Raw genomic sequence first — 22166 nt, 5'->3', positions numbered from 1 at the left:
CCGACCGACGTACTTTTGCACACGAGAGCTTCTAAGAGCACAACTGAAGAACTTGAGGGAAACTGTCGGACTGTTGCTGTGGTCGCACGCTGTAATTGACCACGTTGTTGTGTCGGAACCGTTTCAAGCGATTGCAGCAAAGCTGCAGCAGAAACACACCCATGTCGCGAGCGCGCGCCCCACCGCGTGTGCGATATGCTGTAAGTGCGCTCTCTCTCGCTCTCTCTCTCTCTCTCTCTCTCTCTCTCTCTCTCTCTCTCTCTCTCTCTCTCTCTCGCTCTCTCTGGATGGGAATGGAGAGCATCGTCACCCCGGCTCCTCATTCCATCCGCACGTCCAATCAACGCGGAGCGGCGCGAGCTCAGCGCGCGCTCCTCCGACTGCTGCAGGACCGGCGCGCGGCGCGTCTCCTCGAGGAAACACACGGACACGGCGCCCACGGTGCGGGTAAAAAAAAAAGAAAAAAAAAAATCAATAATTTTAATCAACAGTAAAAAAAACTTTTATCTCTTTATTTCGTCAAATTGTATTCATTTCATGTTCAGTCTCGAACGAAACCTAGTTTTGTAAAGTTAAAAGTAGTCCATACGTTTCGTGTAAAAAAAAAAGTAAAAAAAATCAGTTTAATTTATAATTATGATAATGTGAATTGCGAACGTAAGTATTTTTAGAAAGTGATCTTTATGATCGTTGGTTATTTCGGGCATGTCAAATGCTTCATAAACTATAAGTTTATGATTATGTATTTTATGTCGTTCATTTCCTGATGTCTGGAAACAGCAGTTATGAGTGGCGATTTGTTGAATCATTCATATTTTAGTCTGAGATGCATTTTTCTCATAACTGCACGGGAAAGTGACTTCACCTCAACGACGATTAGCGGCGTCCTCGTGGTACTTCGTGGTAAATTTCGGGTGTTTTTACACTGATCCTGTGCGTCGGCTGCTCATCATTGGGATTTTTATAATTTATTCATCTATTAATAAATTATTCTACATTCGTTTGGCTATTTAGACAGGCAAGTTTCTGTAAATATGGTGTTGGCTACGAATATCATTTAAGTCTAAAATATCTCGACTCTTTCAGCGGTCAAGAGACAAAAGTTAAAGCGAAGTGATCGGAATTAGATGGGTTCTCAGCCTCTGAAAAGGTTAAATCATGTTGCACAAAAGTGTCAGCATAGTAAACGTTAATCAAAATAAGCTTCCCTCTAAGAGGCAGCAGGTGGCGTAGTGGTTTGGATCAGTACTTGGCACTGAAAGGGTGCATGATCGAATCCCACTTTCTGCTGCAGTATCTTTCATCGCGATATTTAATTTAATCTGAATGGTTCCGGTAAAAATGAGCCAGCTCTGTAACTGTTTCTAATAACATTTTGTGTGAGCTTAATATGGTAAATTAATCTGGAGAAAACTGTCACCTGAATGAATAAATAAAAAAGAGAACTTCCCAAAGTAAATTAAAAAGAAATCTTATCTTATTATTTTTTTTATTGTGATTATAACAGAATGTAAAAATGTTGAGAACAGAAAGTTCGGAACGATCTGCGCGGTGAAAATGTCAAGTCCGTTTGTCCGTTTGTTTGACGGTAAACAAGCCTGTGTTGTCACAGACCTCCTCGGCTATGCTCAGCAATGGCTCTTCCATGGAGAACTGCATGGTCCCCAGCTCGACCAACGTCACCTGCCGTCGAATTGAGCTGTCTGCCATGATCTCCGTGTTTACCATGACGGTGGGCATGCTCTCCAACACACTGGCTCTGCTCATCCTCATCAAGGCTTACCGCCGCTTCCGCCTCAAGTCCAAAGCTTCCTTCCTGCTCTTCGCCAGCAGCTTGGTGGCAACCAACTTCTTGGGGCATCTCATCAATGGCTCCCTGGCCCTCTATGTGTACAGCCTCTGCATGGACTGGAGAGCCATTGACCCTCGCGGCATCCTCTGTGGGTTCTTCGGGGCCTCCATGGTCTTCTTTGGGCTCAGTGCCCTGCTGCTGGGCAGCGGCATGGCGGTGGAGCGCTGCCTCGGTGTCACTCAGCCCCTCTTCCATTCTGTGGTCCTTACCTCCTGTCATGCCAAGAGGCTCTTGGGTTTTCTATGGCTGCTGGCTGCCCTTGTGGCCCTGATGCCTGTTGTGACCCGTCGTCCCTACCGCGTGCAATATTCACGGAGCTGGTGCTTCTACGATGAAGGGCGAGCTAAGGACTGGTTGGATCTCTTCCTGCCACTGCTCTTCTCATCGGTGGGGCTGTTGGCACTCCTCGTGTCCATCCTGTGCAACACGGTGACGGGAGCAACACTCCTGCGCTCCAAGCTGCTGGGCCAGAGGTGCTCCAAGGTCCACACAGCCTATCACCAGGAGATGATCTGCCAGCTTCTGGCCATTATGTTGGTCTCCTGCATCTGCTGGGGCCCAATCTTGGTAAGGACAGTACTGGTTGATACGATGAATGCAGAACCTGAAGGCTGATGTATAGTTGGGAAGGGAACTTTACTTGAAGTGCTCCAGCAGAATGTCCACCTGTATAAGACAGGCTTCGGTTGTAAGTAGCGTTTCATGAAGATGTGTTGGCTTACCAGAAACTGATATGTGTCATATTTGTATGATCCATCAAAACACCGAAAAAACAAAGCATGTACTGTTTCATCATGGTTTCTGAATTGCATGGATACCAACCCTCATGAAAATGAAGTTATGACACCTGAGGAAAATGTTTAGTGGGTATAAGTTCTAATCTGCTGTTAGATGGATACCAAAAAAAGGCATTAACACCGTTAGTATGTTCTTCTCTAGGTGTTACAGAGCTGCCAGGTAAATGGTGTGGAGCCTGGATAAAGGAGCAGTAAATAGAAAGTTTGGGTGAGAAGGACAATCTGTCAGTATGACACAGCTCCAGGGTTCATTACTGTTCTTCAGATTCTCCATATTCTCCAAGTCATTGGTCACGAAGCCCCTTGTATGTAACGTGACAAGAACATTGTTCATATTTTGGCGGCTAAGGTTCACTGGACCTTAAAGTTACGCACAATAAGGTATCTCAATGGGTGGCTGTTTGTATCAGTTGATGGAAGGCAAATCCCTGCTGCCCACGTGAATGATGTTAGCTATTTCAGCGATAATTTTCATTAGTTGGAGTCGCTTTTGTAAGGACGCGAAGCGAGGCGAAAGCAATTAATCCAATAACTTCATAAGCGGGATAAATGATGAGTAACGTAAATTTTTCTTTCTTGTTTGTGTAGGAGAACAAGGGAAAGAACATTAACACACAAGCAGCAGTAAAATCAATGCTCCAAATATTTTTTTAAGACGTCATAAGACGTCAAACTAGAACAAACACGGTTCATAACACAGCAACAGCATCAGGATTAAGACTGCTGTTCAAAAATGGTAAAACAATCTAGTCAAAAGAGGAAAAAAAAAACAAAAATGATAAGAAGCAAAGAGAGAAATTAGTGGAGTACCCAAAAAAAGATTACTACCTACCATCGCACAGAAATACAAAATAAATTAATACAATAAATTAGTACATTAACGTATTGAAGGGCGCTGCGGTTCGGCCTCCAATGGGGCGAAAAGAACGCACGAACGCCATTCGTTACAAACGTTTTTTATAGCTCATACCATAAAACTTGAAACACTCTGAAAGTCTAAATCACAAATACAATCATATCCAAACATTTCATCATCATAAATCATTTCCTGGAAAAAAGGGATAGCAACTATAATTTGAGCAAGCAAAAACATAATAATGTCCAATAGACTAGACACTCACCCCTTGTTTATATTCCCAGTGAGACCCCACAACGGTTGAACAAGGTTCACATTTTACCCACAATTCTCAGCTATTTAGGATAAACCAATTTTCACGCGCCAATCATGACACTCCCCAGTAACATGGGTCGTTGCAGTATATATTTCCAAGTGTATGTACATGCAAGGGAGGGCGCGGTGGCGCAGTGGGTTGGGCCGCAGTCCTGCTTTCTGGTGGGTCTGGGGTTCGAGTCCCGCTTGGGGTGCCTTGCGGCGGACTGGCGTCCCGTCCTGGGTGTGTCCCCCTCCCCTTCTGGCCTTACGCCCTGTGTTACCGGGTAGGCTCCGGTTCCCCGTGACCCCGTATGGGACAAGCGGTTCTGAAAATGTGTGTGTGTGTGTGTGTGTACATGCATCTAGCAGCAGGGGTATCCGTGAATATAGCCTTATACTTGTTTAGTAATTTGTAACGTTTTTCTTACTTTTCTTGCAGGTAAACTTTTCATATATGTATTGTAGTACCTTGCGGTATTATCTGTTATTTAACTGTAGTTTGTTGTCACATTTGTCTTTTATTATGTTGAGCGAGGGGTGGCACAGTGGGGGGGCGTGGTGGCACAATGGGTTTGACCAGGTCCTGCTCTCCAGTGGGACTGGGGTTCGAATCCCGCTTGGGGTGCCTTGCGATGGACTGGTGTCCCGTCCTGGGTGTGTCCCCTCCCCCTCCAGCCTCACGCCCTGTGCTGCCGGGCAAGGCTCCAGTTCCCTGCGACTCCATAGGGGACAAGCAGTTCAGACAGTGTGTGTGTCTGTGTGTTGAGCAAATGTGTGTGATGTGAGAGGTGTGGGTTTGTGCATGTGTGAGGATGGGTGGGAGAGTGTAGAGAGAGGAGCTGTGCGAGCGTGGCTGTTAGAGTTGTCTTAAAAGTGTTTACAGTGTTGGTTGTGGACAAGGCAGCAGCCCGTGTTATTGTTCAGAGCTTTAATAAACCCCAGACCTTTGGGAATCATCCCGTACTCATTCGGGTCATTACAGTATGATTTATTGTGGTGGGTTTTTCTCATTAGCTAATGTTGACCGGAATGACGTCACACTGGGCTCGGCGACACATACGTTGCCTTGGCGAAATAACCTTAATAAAAATCTCATACGGCACTAAATTTATTCTGATTTTTTCTTTTTTTTTCTTTTTAGAAAAATCATCTATGTGTTGGGTTTGGCCTGTGCCTGCTCTCCAGTGGGTCTGGGGTTCGAGTCCCGCTTGGGGTGCCTTGCGATGGACCGGTGTCCCATCCTGGGTGCGTCCCCGCGCCCTCTGCCGCCGGGCTAGGCTCGGGATGAAAGCGGCTTCAGTCAATGTGTGTGTGTGAGCTGTGTGTTAAATTTCTCTCTTTAAAGGACCTGTGAGGACACACTCAGCATGACTTTTTCTTTTTTAACAGCAATGCAGTTTGGATGAACCCGCTGCTTCCGTTGGCTATTTTTTTGTCTCGGATGAACTTCAGGCCATCTGATAAAGGTACCAAAGAGGGGCACGTAATTCTATAGAACGTACCTTTTAAACTTCCCTTTGGGCGACTGGATTCATTCAACGTGTCTCAGCAAGACAGCCCCCTCATTGATCTTGTGCCTTTATAAGCTACCTGCTGTCCTTATCCGCATTGGTGCTGAGCTCTCAGCGTCTGCATTGATGAAACTGATAAAATCCCACGGCAGGAACTGAGCCCGGAGCGTGAAAGAAACGTGCAACCACAGAGGTGGTTGTCCCAGTCGTGAGCTGGAACTCACGAGCTGTGGGATATTTTTATGAGCCCGGAGTATGAATCTCTGCTGTTTCATGTGAGGAGGCCCAAGGACCGCAAATTAGCCCGAGTGCCCTCGGGCGAGCGAGACGGCTCGCGTTCCGTCCTCCTCGCGGGGGCCGGAAACGGGATCTGGTGAACGGTGCTCTCCTCCAGGCCTCTTACATCCATCCACGAGCCTGTATGTGGAACATTGAGAAGCACGTGTGGCTCAGCTCACAACAAGCGCATCGCAGGGGGTCTCTACCTCAGCTACACCCACCTGAGTTAGAGAAAAAAAGCCAAAAAATCGACAGAACACCAACTAAATGTCCACCCTTGTCACTTTCCCTCTCCGGTACCTGTTTTTCTGCTCTTTTTTTGCATTTGTTCAATTTACATTGACATATAATGCATGTTGTTGTTCAAATGGCACTTCCTATGGATGGATGGATGGATGGATGGATGGATGGATGGATGGACGGATGGATGGACGGACTACTCATTTAGCTTTTCTGCAAAGGAGCTTTCAGTTTTAGGTTTGTACATGAAGGTATTTACAGCGATTTACCCATTTATAGGGCTGGCTACTCCCACTTTAGGGTACAAGGCAGTGGCTCCAATCACTGCATCGCCTGCAGGCCCCATGTTTTCCTCTTTCTTTTATTTAGTTGTTTCTGGGAGACGTCTGTCATTCTCATTTACTCGGGAGTTGTTCTGTCGGGTCATAGTGTTTTTCACGTACTCTGGAAAAGTGGAAAAGCTCATCCCCTGGCATCGATTACTTATTTGCTCTGGAGATTTAATGTTTACACAGATGTTTATACTGCTGGACATTCTCTTAAACTGTGACTATGCATTTCACCTCACTCAAGGGTACAATAGCGTGTCCTCTAGGAATGTGGACCTTTGGTAATATGGCTCTCAGACTGTATGCTGCCTGCTGTCTCTGGAAATGACCTCTCGTTGGTTGACCTTACAGGTCAACGTGGTTGTCCGGAGTGCTGGGGCTCGGGGCCTGCAGGACTGCGGACACATGCTTCTGGCTGTGCGCATGGCCACCTGGAACCAGATCCTGGACCCGTGGGTGTACATCCTGCTGCGCAAGGCCGTCCTCAGGAAGCTGTTCCGCGTGGCCCGGAGGTGCTGCAGCCCGCTCTTCCCTTCGCTTTACAAGTGGGACCGCAGTACCGTGAAGGGCTCCGTGCGCAGCAGTACGTGCCGGAGCAGCGCCCCCCGGAGGCAGCCGCCGGGCGAGCAACGTACGGCTCGGCCTCCCGCGACATGCTAGGAGGCCGTGCTTCGCTTGTGGTTGACACTGAGGGTGAATAATGAAGGAAGGGTACACAAAGTGAAAAAACAGGATTGTCCTGTCACGGTGGGTTTCTGGCCCGCTTATAAGCGTCAACTCTCATCCTGGTCACCTTCGATCATCCGTCTCGCTAAGTCCCCTCTGTCCTCAACCCGGAGGGACTCAGCGCGAACAGTCGTTCCGTCCCCCCCCGGTCGGACGGCCTCCCTCCGCAACCGGTGCTGTCGCCGGGGTGGACAACCACCCTCTGTCTCAAACACACTGAAATGACTTTCATTGCGGGGGGCTTCTTTTCTTTTCCTGTCTAACGTCTGCTGGAGACCGGGGGTAAGAAAATGATGATGGGGCCGCTAATACGCAACAGCAGGAACTGTGAATAAGTCACAAATGACGGCGTCGTAGATGCCGACGATGCCCTCAGAACCCCCCTGAGGACATGTACTGCGTGTGCCAGAGAGGGGACTCATACATCTACTTCCATTAGTAGGTAACGAATGTCCTCTCCAGAGGTGTTCGCCCATCTAATATGCGACGGACAGCAGGTTCGGTTCTCCGGGCATCTACATTTCCCGGTTAGCTGCCGAGCAGCTCCTTGTGACAACGCGAAGGCGGGGCGGACGGTGTGCCCTAATGCGTTTCAGATCTTTAATGGATTCCGGCAACCGCTACTTCGCCGCCGATGCGGCGGTTTGTTTTTCGGGAACCGTCGGACTCCCTACCCTTGGCGACACACGGACGCGCAACGGGTGGGTTTGTTGCACTCTTGTACGAATGAACTGACCGAAGAATGTTTTTCGGCCTTTCTGATCTTCCCGCGTACGCCGGTGGGCTTCAAGCGGGGTCTATAGACCACTAAAGAGAGGGCAGCAAGGAGCACGGAGGTCAGGAAACGGACTTCTGAACCAGAGGGCTGTCAACTGATATTGTACCGCGGTATTGAACCTGGACTGCTCGATCACAAATACCTCTCCTAAGCTGTTCTAGGCAAGAGTTGGATAAGCGGTGGGGGGGGAAAAAAAAAATAATTACATTAATTCTCTCAGCACTCTTAGTTGAACTCGTGAGACTTGACTGAAGGGAACGGCTCCTTTGTGGATGTCACTTTTTCGCGTTGTCATCGTTCGGCTCCGTGCGGACCTCATTAAATGTTTAACAAAGCTTACTGACCCAGTGTTGTACAAAGTTGTGTGTCACAGCAGAACAGCGTCTTTGCGCATGACTGGATTTCAGTGTGGGGGGTGCAGTGGGTTGAACTGGGTCCTGCTCTCCAGTGGGTCTGGGGTTCAAGTCCCACTTGGGGTGCCTTGTGATGGACTGGTGTCCCGTCCTGGGTGCGTCCCCTCCCCCTCCAGCCCCACGCCCTGTGCTGCCGGGTTAGGGTCTGGCTCCCGGCAACCCTGTATGGGACAAGCAGTTCAGACTGTGTGTTTGTGGATTTCAATGCTGATATTTCAGGACACAAATGATCCCAGGTTTACTCTGTTACGTACAGAGGCCTGCGGGAGACCCACACCATGTAGCTGAAAGTGTCGGTTTTAACGTGGAGCCTGTAAATAGTACTCTGAATATCTGTGCAGTGTTGTATTGCTGTTACGCTATAACTTACATTTTAGGGGTTCTGATAAATGTCCTGTTATTTTCTGTGACTGTGATTCAAATATCTTAATGGATTTTTTGATGGATTCCAAAGTAGCACGAAAAGACATCTTAAGTATTGTGGCTTCTCGCTTCTGGGAAGAGACTCACCTCCGCGTACTTCTAATTTCAGGAGCATGACGAAATTAATGCGGATGCAAACGATGGCATATGCGTTTACGCGGTTTCTGGAGTCGGTCGCTTCGCGATTCAGATTCACGACACAGCCGCTGACCGCGAGACGATCTCCGCTCCCGCGTGGGTTCGTTTTCCGCGTTCCCGTTTACATTTGTGGGTCTTAAAAAAAAAAGTACTGTATACTTGTGCGTTGTTTTTGTGTACATGTTGTAATGGAAAAAAATGTAATAAAAAATCATTATAGATATAATGTCAACATGGCCATTCTTTGAGACAAAGTTGCCTCCATTGGCAGCAGTATGGCTATAATTAGGACATATGGTACTAAATTTAGCATGTTTACGAAAGCTGCACGGTTCAGATTTTTGGATAACTTACTAATCGAGCGATCCCCTTCGGCGGCTGGTCACTAGCACACATAACAACTATATTGTTGTCAAGGTATTACTGACCTCTTATTGTCCTAGTAGCTGTCAATACCACTCTAACTTTTTTGCATTCACTGTCTATATCTGCACTATTTGTTTATTGCTACTATTCTGGTGTCTTCTGTCACTTTGTGTCGACTTATGCAATTTCCTTCGGTATCAATACTTTTTAATCTCCCTGTACTTGGCAGAGAGGGGTTGGTTCTTTTTACACTCGGGTCTCTAAGGGTCGGCCGACGGCCGCAATGCATTAAAACACATCCGTGCAGAGCACTTCGGCAGCAGCAGGATGTACTTTAGACGTAAGGACCGAAGGCCTGTACGAACATTTAACGCCTGACTATGTGTCGTTAATTGGTTTTCATCCAACATCACCCACTCCTGCTTCTGCGGCATCTTGCGGATGCGTATCGATTGCGTACCCGTACCGATCGCCGCATCCCGTGTGGAATCGAATAGTACTGCATCCATTGATCCTCAATATTATTTCCTGTCTTTTTCACCACAGGTACGATGCAAAGTTACCTGTTGAAAACTTTATTGTAGACTCGGCTGCATACATACATGTAAAAAAAATACAGTACGGCATGGCAATTACTTTTTTTCATACCAAAGTTCTGTCCTCACATTCAGAGTTTAATGTTTGGCAATGCAAAAGGTCAAAGGCCAATTCAAACTTCTTCACCGTTAGATGCAAAAGGAAACGATAGTTTTTAAAAACATCAGTGAGATAAAGAATCTCTGGACATGCTTTGCACCAATACCCAGGGGCTACCAGTCATCTCTCTCACACACACACACACACACACACACACACACACACACACACACACACACACACACACACACACACACACACACACACACACACACACACACACACACACACACACACACACACCACTACAAAAAAGGCTGAAGTTAGAATTACAAAGAGAGCAGCACTTCAGGATCTGGAAGCACCCAAAAGGTATTATTTTCTACACATCTCAGGAACATAATTTCATGCGCATCTCCAAGTCCTGAGCAAATCTGCCGCAGGGGGAGTTTCTGAAATTCTCAGATACAAGTACTCATATTGTCATTGCGTTTAAAAGGGACAAATACAGTTAAATACGTTCACAAACAATGATCAAGAAAAAAAAAAAGATAACAGATCACTAATAATATTCAGGCTGCTTGGACCACAGGTGTAGTGATGTCTGTGTACCAGACGGACGGTTTTACATTGGCTTCCGTGACGCTGTGCATTGGAAGGTATGGGTTTGATACAGTTTCGCTGGCATTAAGGTGCATTTTCCCCCTCAAAGCAGCTGCAGCAAATGCGCCCTAACGCCAGCGGGAACGGGGGCAGGCCATACTCAGTGCGGTAGTCTGGAGGGGGCAGCGTGTCTGGCCGCGCCGCGGCCCGCTCTCTTCACAGCTCGTCGCCGATGTGCGCCTGACGGAAGGCGTCGCCTGTCAGCTTCTCCTGGGCCTCCTTCATCACAGCCACAACTGCAGGGATGGGGCACAGCTCTCAGATGAGCTGCACTAAAATGCACTCAACAGGAAGAGCACCACCTACTGGACCAGTGGGTATACTGCACCCACCTGTTCCACCTTTCATGATACCCACCTTCAAATTTATTTATTTAGCTGGCACTTTACCATGTAAATCTACTTACAGTCCATTTATAGAGCTCAACAATTTCACTGGAGTAATTTAGTGCAAGTACCTTGGTCAAGACTACTACAGCAGTAGATGAGACTTGAACCAGCAACCTTTGCATCCCCAGACCAGCTACCTCCTAAATGCCAACTTTTATCATTAACATGATCAGAAATTTGATTTGAAAATATATTTCTTTGAGCAAAATACCACTTATGTTTTTACTGGAATCATTTAACCATGTTCTGTTTTTTTTTTTTTTTTTTTAAAATGCATGCATTTCTTTTACAGCCTTGCATACAAACGATGCCCCACGCTATTAGAGATAACACTTAAAATGTTAGCTTAACAAATACAGTTCTTTCAGTACACATTGAGGAATTCCTACCTTGATCTGCATTGCTGTAGAAATATTTGTAGTTTGGATTCCCATTTTTGTTGGCAATTTCAGGGCGAACTTTCCCACTGGGATCTGTACAAGCGCACATTAAACCATTAACTGCAACCCCACCGAAGTCACGGCAGCTGTTCCTGCCACCAGATGAGATATGTCAGGACAACTAGTGGGGAGGGAGCAGACTGACAAAATGAAAGGACCCTAAGGACAGACTACAGCAGAGAGGGTGAGCCGCTCACAGCCATCTGGACACCCAGACAAATGAGAAGACGGCCGAGGAAAAGCAGCAGAAAATAACCAGATTTTTTTTTTTTTTTTTTTAAAAAGCTAAAGAACAAATCGTGCAGAGAAATCAGACACAGCTAGTAGTGACTGGGCGAAGATATCAGTCAGGTAAATGCTGTATATTTTACTGCTGGTCCGCAGAAACCAGGCAGCACCAGATCACACCTGACAGTATGAATATCAATAAGATGTAAAGCAGTGCACCTCAGTCTTTTAGAAGTATTAAGGAATACCCAAAAATATATTTTTTACATTTCAGACTTTGAGGCTGAATTAAAACAAAAATCATTAAATTATATACCGAGTGTTGCCGTGTTATTGACAAGTGGCTACGCTGCACCACCTTGGAGCCGTAAGCCCCTGCCTTCTAGAAGAGCGCCTTTGCTGGCTGGACTTTACTGCTGTCCTTATAGCTGCGTTACAGATTTCCACAAATTAGAATATCTGCCAAAAAAAGTTGATTGAAAGATACTGAGGAAATTTTTTTCCAGGTTAATGAAGCCAAAAACTTGGGATACACCAATACCAAGGAATAGGATTCTGGGAATGTATCCTCCGTCAGGACTGAAGGCTTCATCTTTAGGCTCCTCCTCATCCTACAGAAACAACAAAGAAATTTCAAAAAAAAAAAAAAAAAAAGTATACATACAAGAAATTTAAGGTAAACTGTGCAAAAACAAAGCTGGGAGTTGTATGTCGCTTTGGAGAAAAGCATCTGCTAAATGAATAAATGTTAATAAATGTGGGAATAATCGCAAGAAATGAAAACGGCAGTGCTTGACGGTGCGTCTGGAGGAATTAAATCTAATTTGCATCCGTGCTGCAGTTGGCAGCCATCACCTCCTTACCTCCAGGTTGACCATGACAAAGTTGTGCGCCAGCTCCGAGATCTCCTTGGATTCTGCAAACTTCGGCTTCAGGGCTTGAGGAGAACACGGAGGATCCGAATGCGGTAAACCGACGAGAAATCTTATTAGTGTTATTATTAAAACTGCAAGAACTTGTCAAGAAGCAGATGAAATAGGAACAGAGATTCCCAGACCCAGTTTTACGATTTAAAACACGGTTCAATGTGCTCAGTTGAGGCAGAAAGAAAAAGTATGGGAGAAGAAGGCTGTGATGAAAATGATCAAGGACACCAAGCATTACCTTTACAGGCTCCACACCAGGTCTTGTGGATGATGACCATCAGCGGCAATCCACTGTGTGAAGAGATCAAACATCGAGCTCTACAGCGAGTCCTCACAGCGCCGGGGGGTCCTCTTAATAACCAAGTGGTTCTGAGATCCGTATCCTCTCTGCATCCCACCACACTGTGTACCACCTCACTTCGCTCATCATCTCACTTCACTTCGTTCCTCCATAACTCGCATTTAACCGCTTAACTTTTCTTCTCCCGCTTGTCACTTGTTGACATTTATTTTCCCACTCATTCAAATACTTGGGAAGAAACAGACAATTAGACAGGATTCTATTTAAATGTATTAATTTAGCTGATGCTTTTCACCAAAGAAATTTACTATGTTATATTACTTGCAATTATTTACCCATTTATACAGGTGACTGACTTCACTCAAGCAATTGAGGGCAAGCGCTTTTCTCAAGGGTACAACGGCTGAAGGTGGGATTTGAACCTGTGACCTTTGGGCCCAAAGGCAGCCGCTCTAACCCTTTATGCTTCCAGCTGCTCCTTTACTTACAATGTTTGGATTTGATGGGTGTGTAGATTTCACAGTAATTCAATACAAGAAGAACAAACAACTGTAACCGGTTTGTGTGCTACAAGGACTACAGCAGGAACATGACGTCTTACCTCCACCGGTGCAGAGAAGATAAACCAAACTAATGCAAAACCAATAGCAGGAAAAGTGGACAGCGGGCGTGCCCAACCGTCAACCACCTATTATGAAAGTTCCCATGTCCCGGACCAGTCTCACTTCACTTTTTACCTGGCTTCAGCTTCTTTCTTCCCATCTTCCAGAGTCCTCCAGTTGATATTGTCTCCAAAGCCTGGGAGAAAACAGATTTAAAAAGGATTGGATGGGGGTACGTCGATGTCAAAAAAACAGGGTGTCCACAAAATACCAGCAATTTCCATATCATGCTGAGAAAAAGGTAGGAATGTGCAGGTGGAAAGGGTTGGTCATAGAGGACAATCAAGAGTTACGTCTACATTCTTCATTCAAGATGATCATAGCTTATCCCTTTCCGCAAAGCAGCCCCGATCCCTCTGATGCGGAACAGGGACTTTCAAGTTCCTTCAAACAATGACGGCTGCAAACAACAGAATCCGAGTTGACAAACGCAGGAGTATTTACTGTCACCGTTGTCTGTGCTTCGAGGAGGGCCTGGGGAGAAGGAACGTCATAAAGGATCAGCATGCCTTTGGAGAGGGACGTCCACTCCCCGTTGTACTGCATGCTATTCAAAGGGCTTAGACGCACAAAAAAGGAAACGCATTCAGTTATCGCGTCCATCCATCCGCCCGCTTTGTCGAGACCCTCCTGGGAAGAACAAAGCGGGATCGGCCTCTCCGGCATATCAATAACCACTGAAATTCTTGTTGGCCCTGCTTTTCTTCCATCTGTATTAACCTCTCTAATCTTACGGAGCCATCATTTACTAACAGTTTCGCTCTTGTTGAGCATTGTGTCCTTACGATAAGACCCGAGGAGGCTGCCCGCCCGCCCGTCATACCGGCACTCCATGCCGACTGAAACCGATGACCACCAACCATGATGGACGAGACGTACTTATGTGAACTGGGACATCAAGTTAACATTAACCTACAATGTTATTATTAGTTGGAAATGGACTTAAAAGTCTTTTTTTAATCTAAAATACCCAGGAAGGGTGGGCAGCCACTGACACTTGGACCCCCAGAGATTTTCTTTTCAGGGTTGGGCACAGCGGAATTTTGCTGGGTCCTGCTCTCCGGTGGGTCTGGGGTTCGAGTCCCGCTTGGGGTGCCTTGTAATGGACTGGCATCCCGTCCTGGGTGCGTCCCCTCCCCCTCCAGCCTTGCGCCCCGTGTTTCCGGGATAGGCTCCGGTTCACCGCGACCCCGCTCGGGACAAGCGGCTTCAGACAGCGCGTGTTCAGCTGGGAGTTTTATGTTTCTTTCCTCCATGTCCAGCAGGCTTACTTCTAGCCTTAATAGATGGACTGATAATGTATTACTCAAATATATAGTCAACTATCTTATTTGTCTCATCCTGCTGCTGTTCAGCACTCTGTGTCACTATGAGAGCCCTATAAAAATGAACACAATCTGAGCCACAGCTCCAAGGACAGGTGTGAGTCACCTGCTTTGTGGGGCTCAGCGATGGGACTTGAACAAAGAACATACTGACAATCACTCATCATATCACCATGGTCAGTCACTGCTATTCTACACTCCTTAACTTAATGATGCTTCAACGTGTCAGTCATCCATTCCATTCATTCATCCATCCATCCATCCATCCGATGATCTGGAAGGCTGAACAAATAACCTCGAGCTGCGCTTCGCGGTATAACCATGATGGTGTCAGAGTAGGAGAGGGACCGTTGTGGGCTCCTAGTATGAGACGAGATCATCACCATCATCATCATCATCATCATGTCCTTCCTCTTCGCCCGGGCTTCGTTCGCGGAGCCTCGGACTCTCAGCAGTGAGTCGGCTGGGGAAAAAAGCGAGCTGAAAAACTTCTGAGACTCAGAGACTGTCGTCTCTCTTACCTCGGCCTTTTCCTTCGGCGGTCACAGGTTGCAGGGATGGGACAGCGACAGCGAGGAAACAAAAAAACAACGTAAAATCAAGCGCCGGCTTCTGCATTTTCTTTGATGGTTTTCGCTAGTAAATCCTGCTTCGGATCCGCTGTAATTTTACACCACTTTCCTACGCGCTGCCTCTCAATGTCTTTCAAAGCGGAACTGACGTAAAGGGGCGGGGTTACAAAACCTCTAGATCTACTGTAACTTTACGCCGCTTTTTGACGCTTCCTCCGTGCGGAAATGACGTAACGAGGCGGGTCTGGTTAAATCATCCTCAAAGTCTGCTGTATGCAGCGCAGCGTATCATAAATTAGGTTTAGTTACGGTAGTCACTGCTGCGAAAGGTCTAGAGATATGGCAAGAAAAGCCATTTGTGACATATGGACTTTTATTTGGTTAGAAATACACTTAAATTACATTTCCAGATAACTGTTAGGAGTGTTTTAGAAATAGACAGAGATAGATAAGATTATTACATTCAGCTATAATCGGGAAAGAAATAACACGTTGCAATTTTTTAGGTCTGTTAGGCACTTCTGACGGTGGCCTAACAAAAGGCCTGGTGTATTAATAAAATAGATAATATAGTATTAATATGAATACAATAATACGGTAACTGTTTTATGAAAAAATTGTAGCGAAAAGTATGGAGGTCATATCATCAAAGTAATTGTTCATTTACGGCATATACTGTGTGTGAGTTATGAATTTGGATGATGGCTGGAATCAAACGGACGACAGAAATACCAAATCTTTACACCACTATACTTACCTAAGTCACGTGTCGGAATTCTATATTTTAAATATAAATTAAAAATAGAAAAACTAGAAATGTACACATCACATATTCTGTCATCGTGATGAACAATACCGTATATTTAAAGTAGCGCGCGATTCCTTCATATATGTAAATACAGTATGTTGGTAAATATATACTGTATGCGTAATAACCTACTTGGCTAGCGATGCAAGAAGAGAGTATTTGTCTCATCGCATTACATTCTTATTGGCCTACAGAACTATCCAACAATCACAAAGGAGCCAATCGGGATCAATGCTGCGTGGTCACGTGATCCATGACGCTCGTTCTTCATCCTGTCCGCCATCTTTGGACGCCGCGTGCTGCTGCTGCTCTCTGCTAGGGGGAGCAGTGTGTTGAGGCGCTACAAGAACAAGAAGAGCATTAAGAAGCCAGTTGACCGTCTGTCATTTGCTGGTAAAGGAGAATAGTGATGAAAAACGCGCTTGCGACCGCGCTGTGTGAAGTATCCTCGGTACTTCTTCATTCAGTTATAATATTTCTGTGTGTAGCTAGGACGCGTTCGTTGTTGTGCTTCAGCTAATGCTGCTAGCACATCATGCTCGATGATTAGCGCTGTTGTTAGTAATATTAAATTAGCGTCTCGTAATCGCTAGTGAACGAGTTGACCGCAAGCGCTAAACCAGTGAGTGAGTGCCACCAGTACTAGTTGTACTAGGTTAGCAAAACACGCTTTGAAGTGGAGGAGTGTTGTATGTGTCGTCATGTGTTAGCCGCCGCCGCCGAGCTCCAGCTGTTCTCCTCAGGGGTCCATGATGAGATCAGTCCACCACCGTCCTCCGCACATCACGGAAGAAGTTCGTTTATAGCTGCGTGTTATTGTTCCAGGCCGGTGCACCTGATTGGCTGGTTTTTGCGTTAATTCTGGGCATAATCTGTGGTTTTTCTGTACACGGATGGCCCCTTTCCTCCTTGGCTTTCTCTGTTACGGAGGCGGAGGGCCGGGCCGCGGCGTTCTCCACACACACACAGCCAGGCCATGATGAGCTGCATGGCGGAGCCCTGGGCCTGGCCAGTCCCCACATTCGCCTGGCTTGTCTGTCTCCTCCGTTCTAACTCTCTCTGTCGTCCTACTGCATCAAAGACCTTTCCTCACTCCACTACTGTTACGGAGCCCAGCAGGTCACAAAGCGGTTAGAGCGCGGACTTGTAACCTCGTGGTTGTTGGTTCGAGTCCCACTTGTCACACTACTGCTCCGGTGCGCTGAACCGGTACGGTAAGAATATGCAGCTGTATAAGTGGGTCAGATCTCATCAGTGTCTTGGTGTAAGTGTTTAACAAATAAATATTATAATCACTTGAGGTGAACTTGCAGATTTGTTTACCTGTGTTGATTCCTGGGAATATATGGAGGAGGGCAGTAGCCCTTAAAGAGCTGTGTCAATGTTTTTAGCTGCTTGGCAGTACCGCGATAAAACTGGTAGTTGGCAATTCTTTGAGCAGCAGGGGGCGTCATGGCTAGAGGTATTCCCTTAGAATGGGAAACTGCTGGGTTCAGTCCTTGCTCCTGCTGTTGTGTCATTCGGCAAGGTACTTAACTCTGAATCGCCGCAGTAGAAAATTATCTGCGCAGTATAAATGGGTAAAACAAGTGGCGTAGTATATAAATAACACTGAAAATTACCTTGGAAAAAGACATTGTAGTGCCCTGTTAGACTTTATAAATTGATGCTTGATTGGCCATTGCCAGGGATGGTGACAGTTTTAATTGCTGAGTTTTGACCGTCCTTAAGCCTTGCTGTCCGAGTGGTTTGCTGTTCTATTTTCACAGCGTTCCAGTTCGTTGTGCGTTTTTCTTGTTTTTCTACAGATGTGTGGTTGATTGAAAACTTACTAACATCTCACGTTCCTTTTTAGATAAAATGAATCAAGAGAAACTTGCCAAACTTCAGGCCCAGGTCCGGATAGGTGGAAAGGTATGGAATACTTGTGATCTCCCGCAAAGGAGTCTTGACAGAGAAGCAACATGCTGTATAGAATTTACAAAGAGTGCTAATGTACTACTAACATAGTGTAGTCTGACAGGCTTGACCAATGATAAAAGTATTAGTGTTATAACATCTGATGGCTTAAAAAAAAAGCTTTTTTTCTTAAAATTTTCAGTGATACTTAATGGCTTCCAATGTATTTGCTACCCATTTTCAAACATTTTAATTCTTATTATATCTTATACGCCATATGCTGAATAAAATATATATGTGTGTTGCCATTTCATTTTGTGTTTTTTTTTTTTTTTTTTTTTTTTTTTTTTTATAGAAACGAGTTATTCAGGCAGGTTTTTTGAATGAAAAAGCTTCATGTTGGGAAAAACAGATGTGAAGTGATGGGGCACAGCAGTTCTCCCTGACATCAGCAATCCTTTTATGGAGAATGCTCTAACACATACAACTGAATTGTGTGTGTGTGTGTGTGTGTGTGTGTGTGTGTGTGGGTGGGAGGCATTGTATTCTCCTTCCTGAAGCCCATGTGGCTTCTGCCTCTCTTCTGTCACAAGGAGTCCTGTGAGCTGCTTTGAAATGAAGCCCTTTTGACAATTACAATATTTGTGCAGTTTTTTCTGGCTGCTCATCATTTTCCAGTTTTTTTTTTTTTTTCTGCCTGGTGGTAAAAATACAAATGTATCATTGTACAGAGGGGGGTGGCAGTTTCTGTTTATTCTCAAAGATTTAATAATATCTCTCCCTCTGTCTTGCGGTGACTGCTCTGAACCATTCCTTCAACCGTAACACATGTTGGTTCTTAGGGGACGGCACGTAGGAAGAAGAAGGTTGTACACAGAACGGCAACGGCCGATGACAAAAAACTCCAGAGCTCTTTAAAGAAACTGGCTGTGAACAACATTGCTGGTATTGAGGAGGTATGTGACTTGTATGGACTTCTCACAATTCGTGTGTCTGGAAACCTAACAATATTAAGTCATTTGTTCTTTGCAGTTTTAAAAATAGATATATTTAACATTTGGGAAATCATAGTTGGTAACATCTACATTATTTTTCTTGCCACAGTGGTGTACAGTTACGTTGCTAGCAATGAGTTAAGGCATGTTTAATTTCTTGCTTGCAGAAATTTGTAGAATGGTGACAGAAAAGAAATAGAAATTAAATTTAGAAATCAGAAGATTCAGCTCCCAGGATCTGCGAATAACAATTTAATGTAACGGATGAGGGACATGAACTAAATTTAAAGAGAGAAATTGTAGTTCATAGTGATCATACGGTGTGGTGGTGAGGATCAGTTAACTAGCACAAAGCATTGTCGTCTTGGTGTACAAGACATCACATACATGCAATGTAAATATTGGTATGTTTTATGTTAACGCTACACAATACAGCCATTTATGTGCAGCAGTAATAAATGTTAAAGATAAACTGGTAAATTGTTTATAGCCCCCAACTTTATGTGAATCTTTTTTTCTGGGTCTGGGTGCACAGTTTCTGGGCACAATAGGTGAACAGTGGTTAAGGACATGGACTTTTAATCTGTCAGAGTTTTGGTTCCTTGGGTTAGTGCAGTGAAATCTGAATAAATGTGTTAGAAAATAAATGTTTAACATATAAAGTAAGACATTTGATAGAGAAGGAGGGAGTAAGTGTGATTATTATTCCCACTGTAACTGCATTGCCAAGGACAAGAGTAAGTGTAAAACAAACAACAACTTATTACTTGGCTGGAATTGAAAAAAAAATCTTAACATCCTATTTTTATGCACCTGGATACTTGAACTGAAATGCTCCGGTTAAGTTCTGTGCAGAAATGAAGGGTGCGGTAAGAACCCGGTGAGGATGAGACAGCAACTTTCAGGTTACCAAAGTGTGAACGACAACACTTGCCTTTTGTGATCCAAAGCTTATTCTGAATTTTATGTTTTTATCCCCCAGGTGAACATGATCAAAGATGACGGCACAGTGATTCACTTCAATAACCCCAAGGTGCAGGCCTCGTTGTCGGCCAACACCTTCGCCATCACCGGCCACGCGGAGACCAAGCAGCTGACGGAGATGCTTCCCGGAATCCTTAGCCAGCTGGGCGCAGACAGCTTGAGCAGCCTGCGCAAACTTGCAGAGCAGTTCCCCCGGCAAGGTAGAGCACACGCCTACATGCATGCGCACAGCGATCTGCCACTGGACATGTGTGGCTAACCCACCTACACAAACTTTGATTTGTGAGCTGCATGACGTGTAAAGGCGTAGGTCTTCAATACTCATCTTGCAAGGTTTCCCTGTAATTTCGTAAAAACCAGATTCATGGAAGATACAAATCATTTGGCTGAACTACATTTGTCAGATACAGTTGTACCTTGTAAACGCCCATCAGAGCGAGGAATGACACGAGCATAATTGACTTGTTTTTTTCCTTCTGTATTCCTGCAGTGTTTGTCTAAACTGTATTTTTCAGTGTTGTTGTTATGAATGTGGGTGTGAAACACCACCACTTATCTGCTCAAGACAAATCTATGTTGTTGGGTTTTTTCCCCCCTTAAGCTGTGTGCTTTTGGAAAGGCTTGTAGTGAAAGGGAATTTTGAATACGTTTCATATTTTACAGTGCTTGAAAACAAAGCACCCAAAGCTGAAGACATTGATGAAGAAGATGATGATGTACCAGGTACTAAATTTATTCTTTGTTGTGTGAGAAGCACAATGGACTTTTTTTGTGTTTTGCACATTTACTTTTTAAAATCTTAAGATTGGAATTATTCCAAGATATAATTTACATTTTTCAGTACAATTAGTTCCCGGTGGATATAATAAATTGAGTATTAGATGTAACAAACACTATGAGAGTTTGCAGAGCAGTAGCACTCCATGAATTTGTTTAAAGTTTAACATGCGGTACAATTTTTCCCATAACCCCTTTGCTCCATCTGCAGATCTTGTTGAAAACTTTGATGAGGCGTCAAAGAATGAGGCAAACTGAGGTGTTGTTCCCTAAAGACGACGGGGATCTCCACATCAAAGGACTGCAATGAAAAGATCTTGTTCCATCATTTTAACTATAGGAACCCCAACATACTGTTTCAACACAATAGCCATCAACACAGAGACTTGTTTTGTACTTTTAACCGGCCGCCCAATTCTGGATCTTTCAGAAGGAATGACTGGGGCCCTTAGTGACAGAGCCCAGTGGTTAATGATCATCAAACTAGTCAGTCCTGACCATGATTACAGTGGTAATGAGAGAACGCTAGTCTTATTTAAGGTTTTTTTCTCTTTATGAATCAAAATAAAACTGATTGATTAACCTTTCTACATGGTGGTTTTACTTTGTTGTACAAGAAATTGGGAAAGAATGCTTTTTTTGTCCAGTAAAGTAATATTAAAGATGTGATTTTCTATGACTTAATGAATGTTAAGGGAACAAAATGATACTTTTTATATATTTTATCAAAAATGTTCCTGCTGAGGAATCCTGGATCATGTGATTGCTTACTTGACTAAATATAACCTTGAACCAAAAAAAATTCTGAACTTAGATGTTCTCCATTTCAATTATCTTTAATGTTACAAGCCAAAAAAAATTCACTCAATAGGAAATATTACTACATTAGTTAACCTTGGGATAAATTACAATGGAAGGAGGTAAGTGCTGTTGAATTTCACTCATAATGGCCACTAGTGGTTTTCATGTTGAGGATGGGTACAGAAATGGTTTACCATTCCTTTCACCTGTGTCTTTGGACTGTGTGTGGAAGCCTTTGTGAACACAGAAAATGAGCAAAACTCCACACGTGCCGAATCGGGACTGAACCTCCGATTCAAACCACAGCAGAGGAGCTTTGATGCGCTTTCGATGTCTGGTGTTCTGCCATGCCCCTGATGACTTGCTACGGAGGTATTATCGCAGACGCTTGATCCCCCAACCGATATATATTTTCAAAGTGCACAACAAATAGTGTTCTTACTATAGTGCTTTAGTCTATGAAGAACTGAAAAGCTTCTGAATGTTTTCGTAGAACATGATTCATCGTGGCATTTATAGCTCTAAAACCGATGGGCCTTTCTCTTCAGCCTGGCTGTATAGCGGGAGGGTGACTTTGGATTTTGGGGGAACACCATGCTACTCTGCAGTTTTTGTACCTTTTCCCTCAAGGCGCCATACATGAAGGTAGAAATGTTTTAAAGGTCTCGTATCTCAGATGCTGTGCTCCTTCCGCCAAAGCGACGCTACCTGGGAACCTGATTCACATGACCCAAAATTTTACTTTGTTTTAAACT

General features: G+C 44.8%; 3 protein-coding genes across 4 annotated transcripts; 2 read left to right on the top strand and 1 right to left on the bottom strand.

Moving 5' to 3' along the window:
* Positions 1 to 1624: 1624 nt before the first annotated feature.
* Positions 1625 to 6821, top strand: ptgfr (prostaglandin F receptor (FP)). The gene is made up of 2 exons (XM_029250145.1): positions 1625 to 2419; positions 6513 to 6821. The coding sequence occupies exons 1-2, from the start codon at positions 1625 to 1627 to the stop codon at positions 6819 to 6821; spliced, it is 1104 nt and encodes a 367-aa protein (XP_029105978.1).
* Positions 6822 to 9883: 3062 nt separating this feature from the next.
* Positions 9884 to 15358, bottom strand: txndc12 (thioredoxin domain containing 12 (endoplasmic reticulum)). Its single transcript, XM_018734829.2, has 7 exons — positions 15097 to 15358; positions 13326 to 13386; positions 12526 to 12578; positions 12225 to 12298; positions 11903 to 11972; positions 11083 to 11166; positions 9884 to 10540 (listed from the first exon to the last, which is right to left on the bottom strand). Exons 1-7 carry the CDS (start codon positions 15191 to 15193, stop codon positions 10461 to 10463), a joined length of 519 nt encoding a protein of 172 aa, XP_018590345.1. The 5' UTR covers positions 15194 to 15358; the 3' UTR covers positions 9884 to 10460.
* Positions 15359 to 16218: 860 nt separating this feature from the next.
* Positions 16219 to 20977, top strand: btf3l4 (basic transcription factor 3-like 4). 2 transcript variants are annotated; one of them, XM_018734830.2, is made up of 6 exons: positions 16219 to 16348; positions 17811 to 17869; positions 18697 to 18810; positions 19832 to 20033; positions 20497 to 20556; positions 20822 to 20977. In XM_018734830.2, exons 2-6 carry the CDS (start codon positions 17816 to 17818, stop codon positions 20866 to 20868), a joined length of 477 nt encoding a protein of 158 aa, XP_018590346.1. In that variant the 5' UTR covers positions 16219 to 16348; positions 17811 to 17815; the 3' UTR covers positions 20869 to 20977. The 2 variants fall into 2 exon arrangements, with proteins under 2 accessions (XP_018590346.1, XP_018590347.1); XM_018734831.2 differs by lacking the exon at positions 16219 to 16348 and adding an exon at positions 16364 to 16406.
* The last annotated feature ends 1189 nt before the right edge of the window (positions 20978 to 22166 follow it).

Source organism: Scleropages formosus, chromosome 3, assembly GCF_900964775.1.
Source record: "Scleropages formosus chromosome 3, fSclFor1.1, whole genome shotgun sequence".
Lineage (NCBI taxonomy): Eukaryota > Metazoa > Chordata > Actinopteri > Osteoglossiformes > Osteoglossidae > Scleropages > Scleropages formosus.
This window is presented reverse-complemented; position numbering and strand designations above follow the sequence as displayed.

Excerpts from the sequence above, each read along its gene's own strand:
- ptgfr (XM_029250145.1), top strand. The coding sequence starts at position 1,625 with ATGCTCAGCAATGGCTCTTCCATGGAGAACTGCATGGTCCCCAGCTCG. Across the intron at positions 2,420-6,512 it reads TCTGCTGGGGCCCAATCTTG|GTCAACGTGGTTGTCCGGAG; the intron begins GTAAGGACAGTA and ends TTGACCTTACAG.
- btf3l4 (XM_018734830.2), top strand. The coding sequence starts at position 17,816 with ATGAATCAAGAGAAACTTGCCAAACTTCAGGCCCAGGTCCGGATAGGT. Across the intron at positions 17,870-18,696 it reads AGGTCCGGATAGGTGGAAAG|GGGACGGCACGTAGGAAGAA; the intron begins GTATGGAATACT and ends GTTGGTTCTTAG. Across the intron at positions 20,557-20,821 it reads AGAAGATGATGATGTACCAG|ATCTTGTTGAAAACTTTGAT; the intron begins GTACTAAATTTA and ends CTCCATCTGCAG.
- txndc12 (XM_018734829.2), bottom strand. The coding sequence starts at position 15,193 with ATGCAGAAGCCGGCGCTTGATTTTACGTTGTTTTTTTGTTTCCTCGCT. Across the intron at positions 13,387-15,096 it reads CGCCGAAGGAAAAGGCCGAG|GCTTTGGAGACAATATCAAC; the intron begins GTAAGAGAGACG and ends GTTTTCTCCCAG. Across the intron at positions 12,579-13,325 it reads AAGAAAGAAGCTGAAGCCAG|TGGATTGCCGCTGATGGTCA; the intron begins GTAAAAAGTGAA and ends CTCTTCACACAG.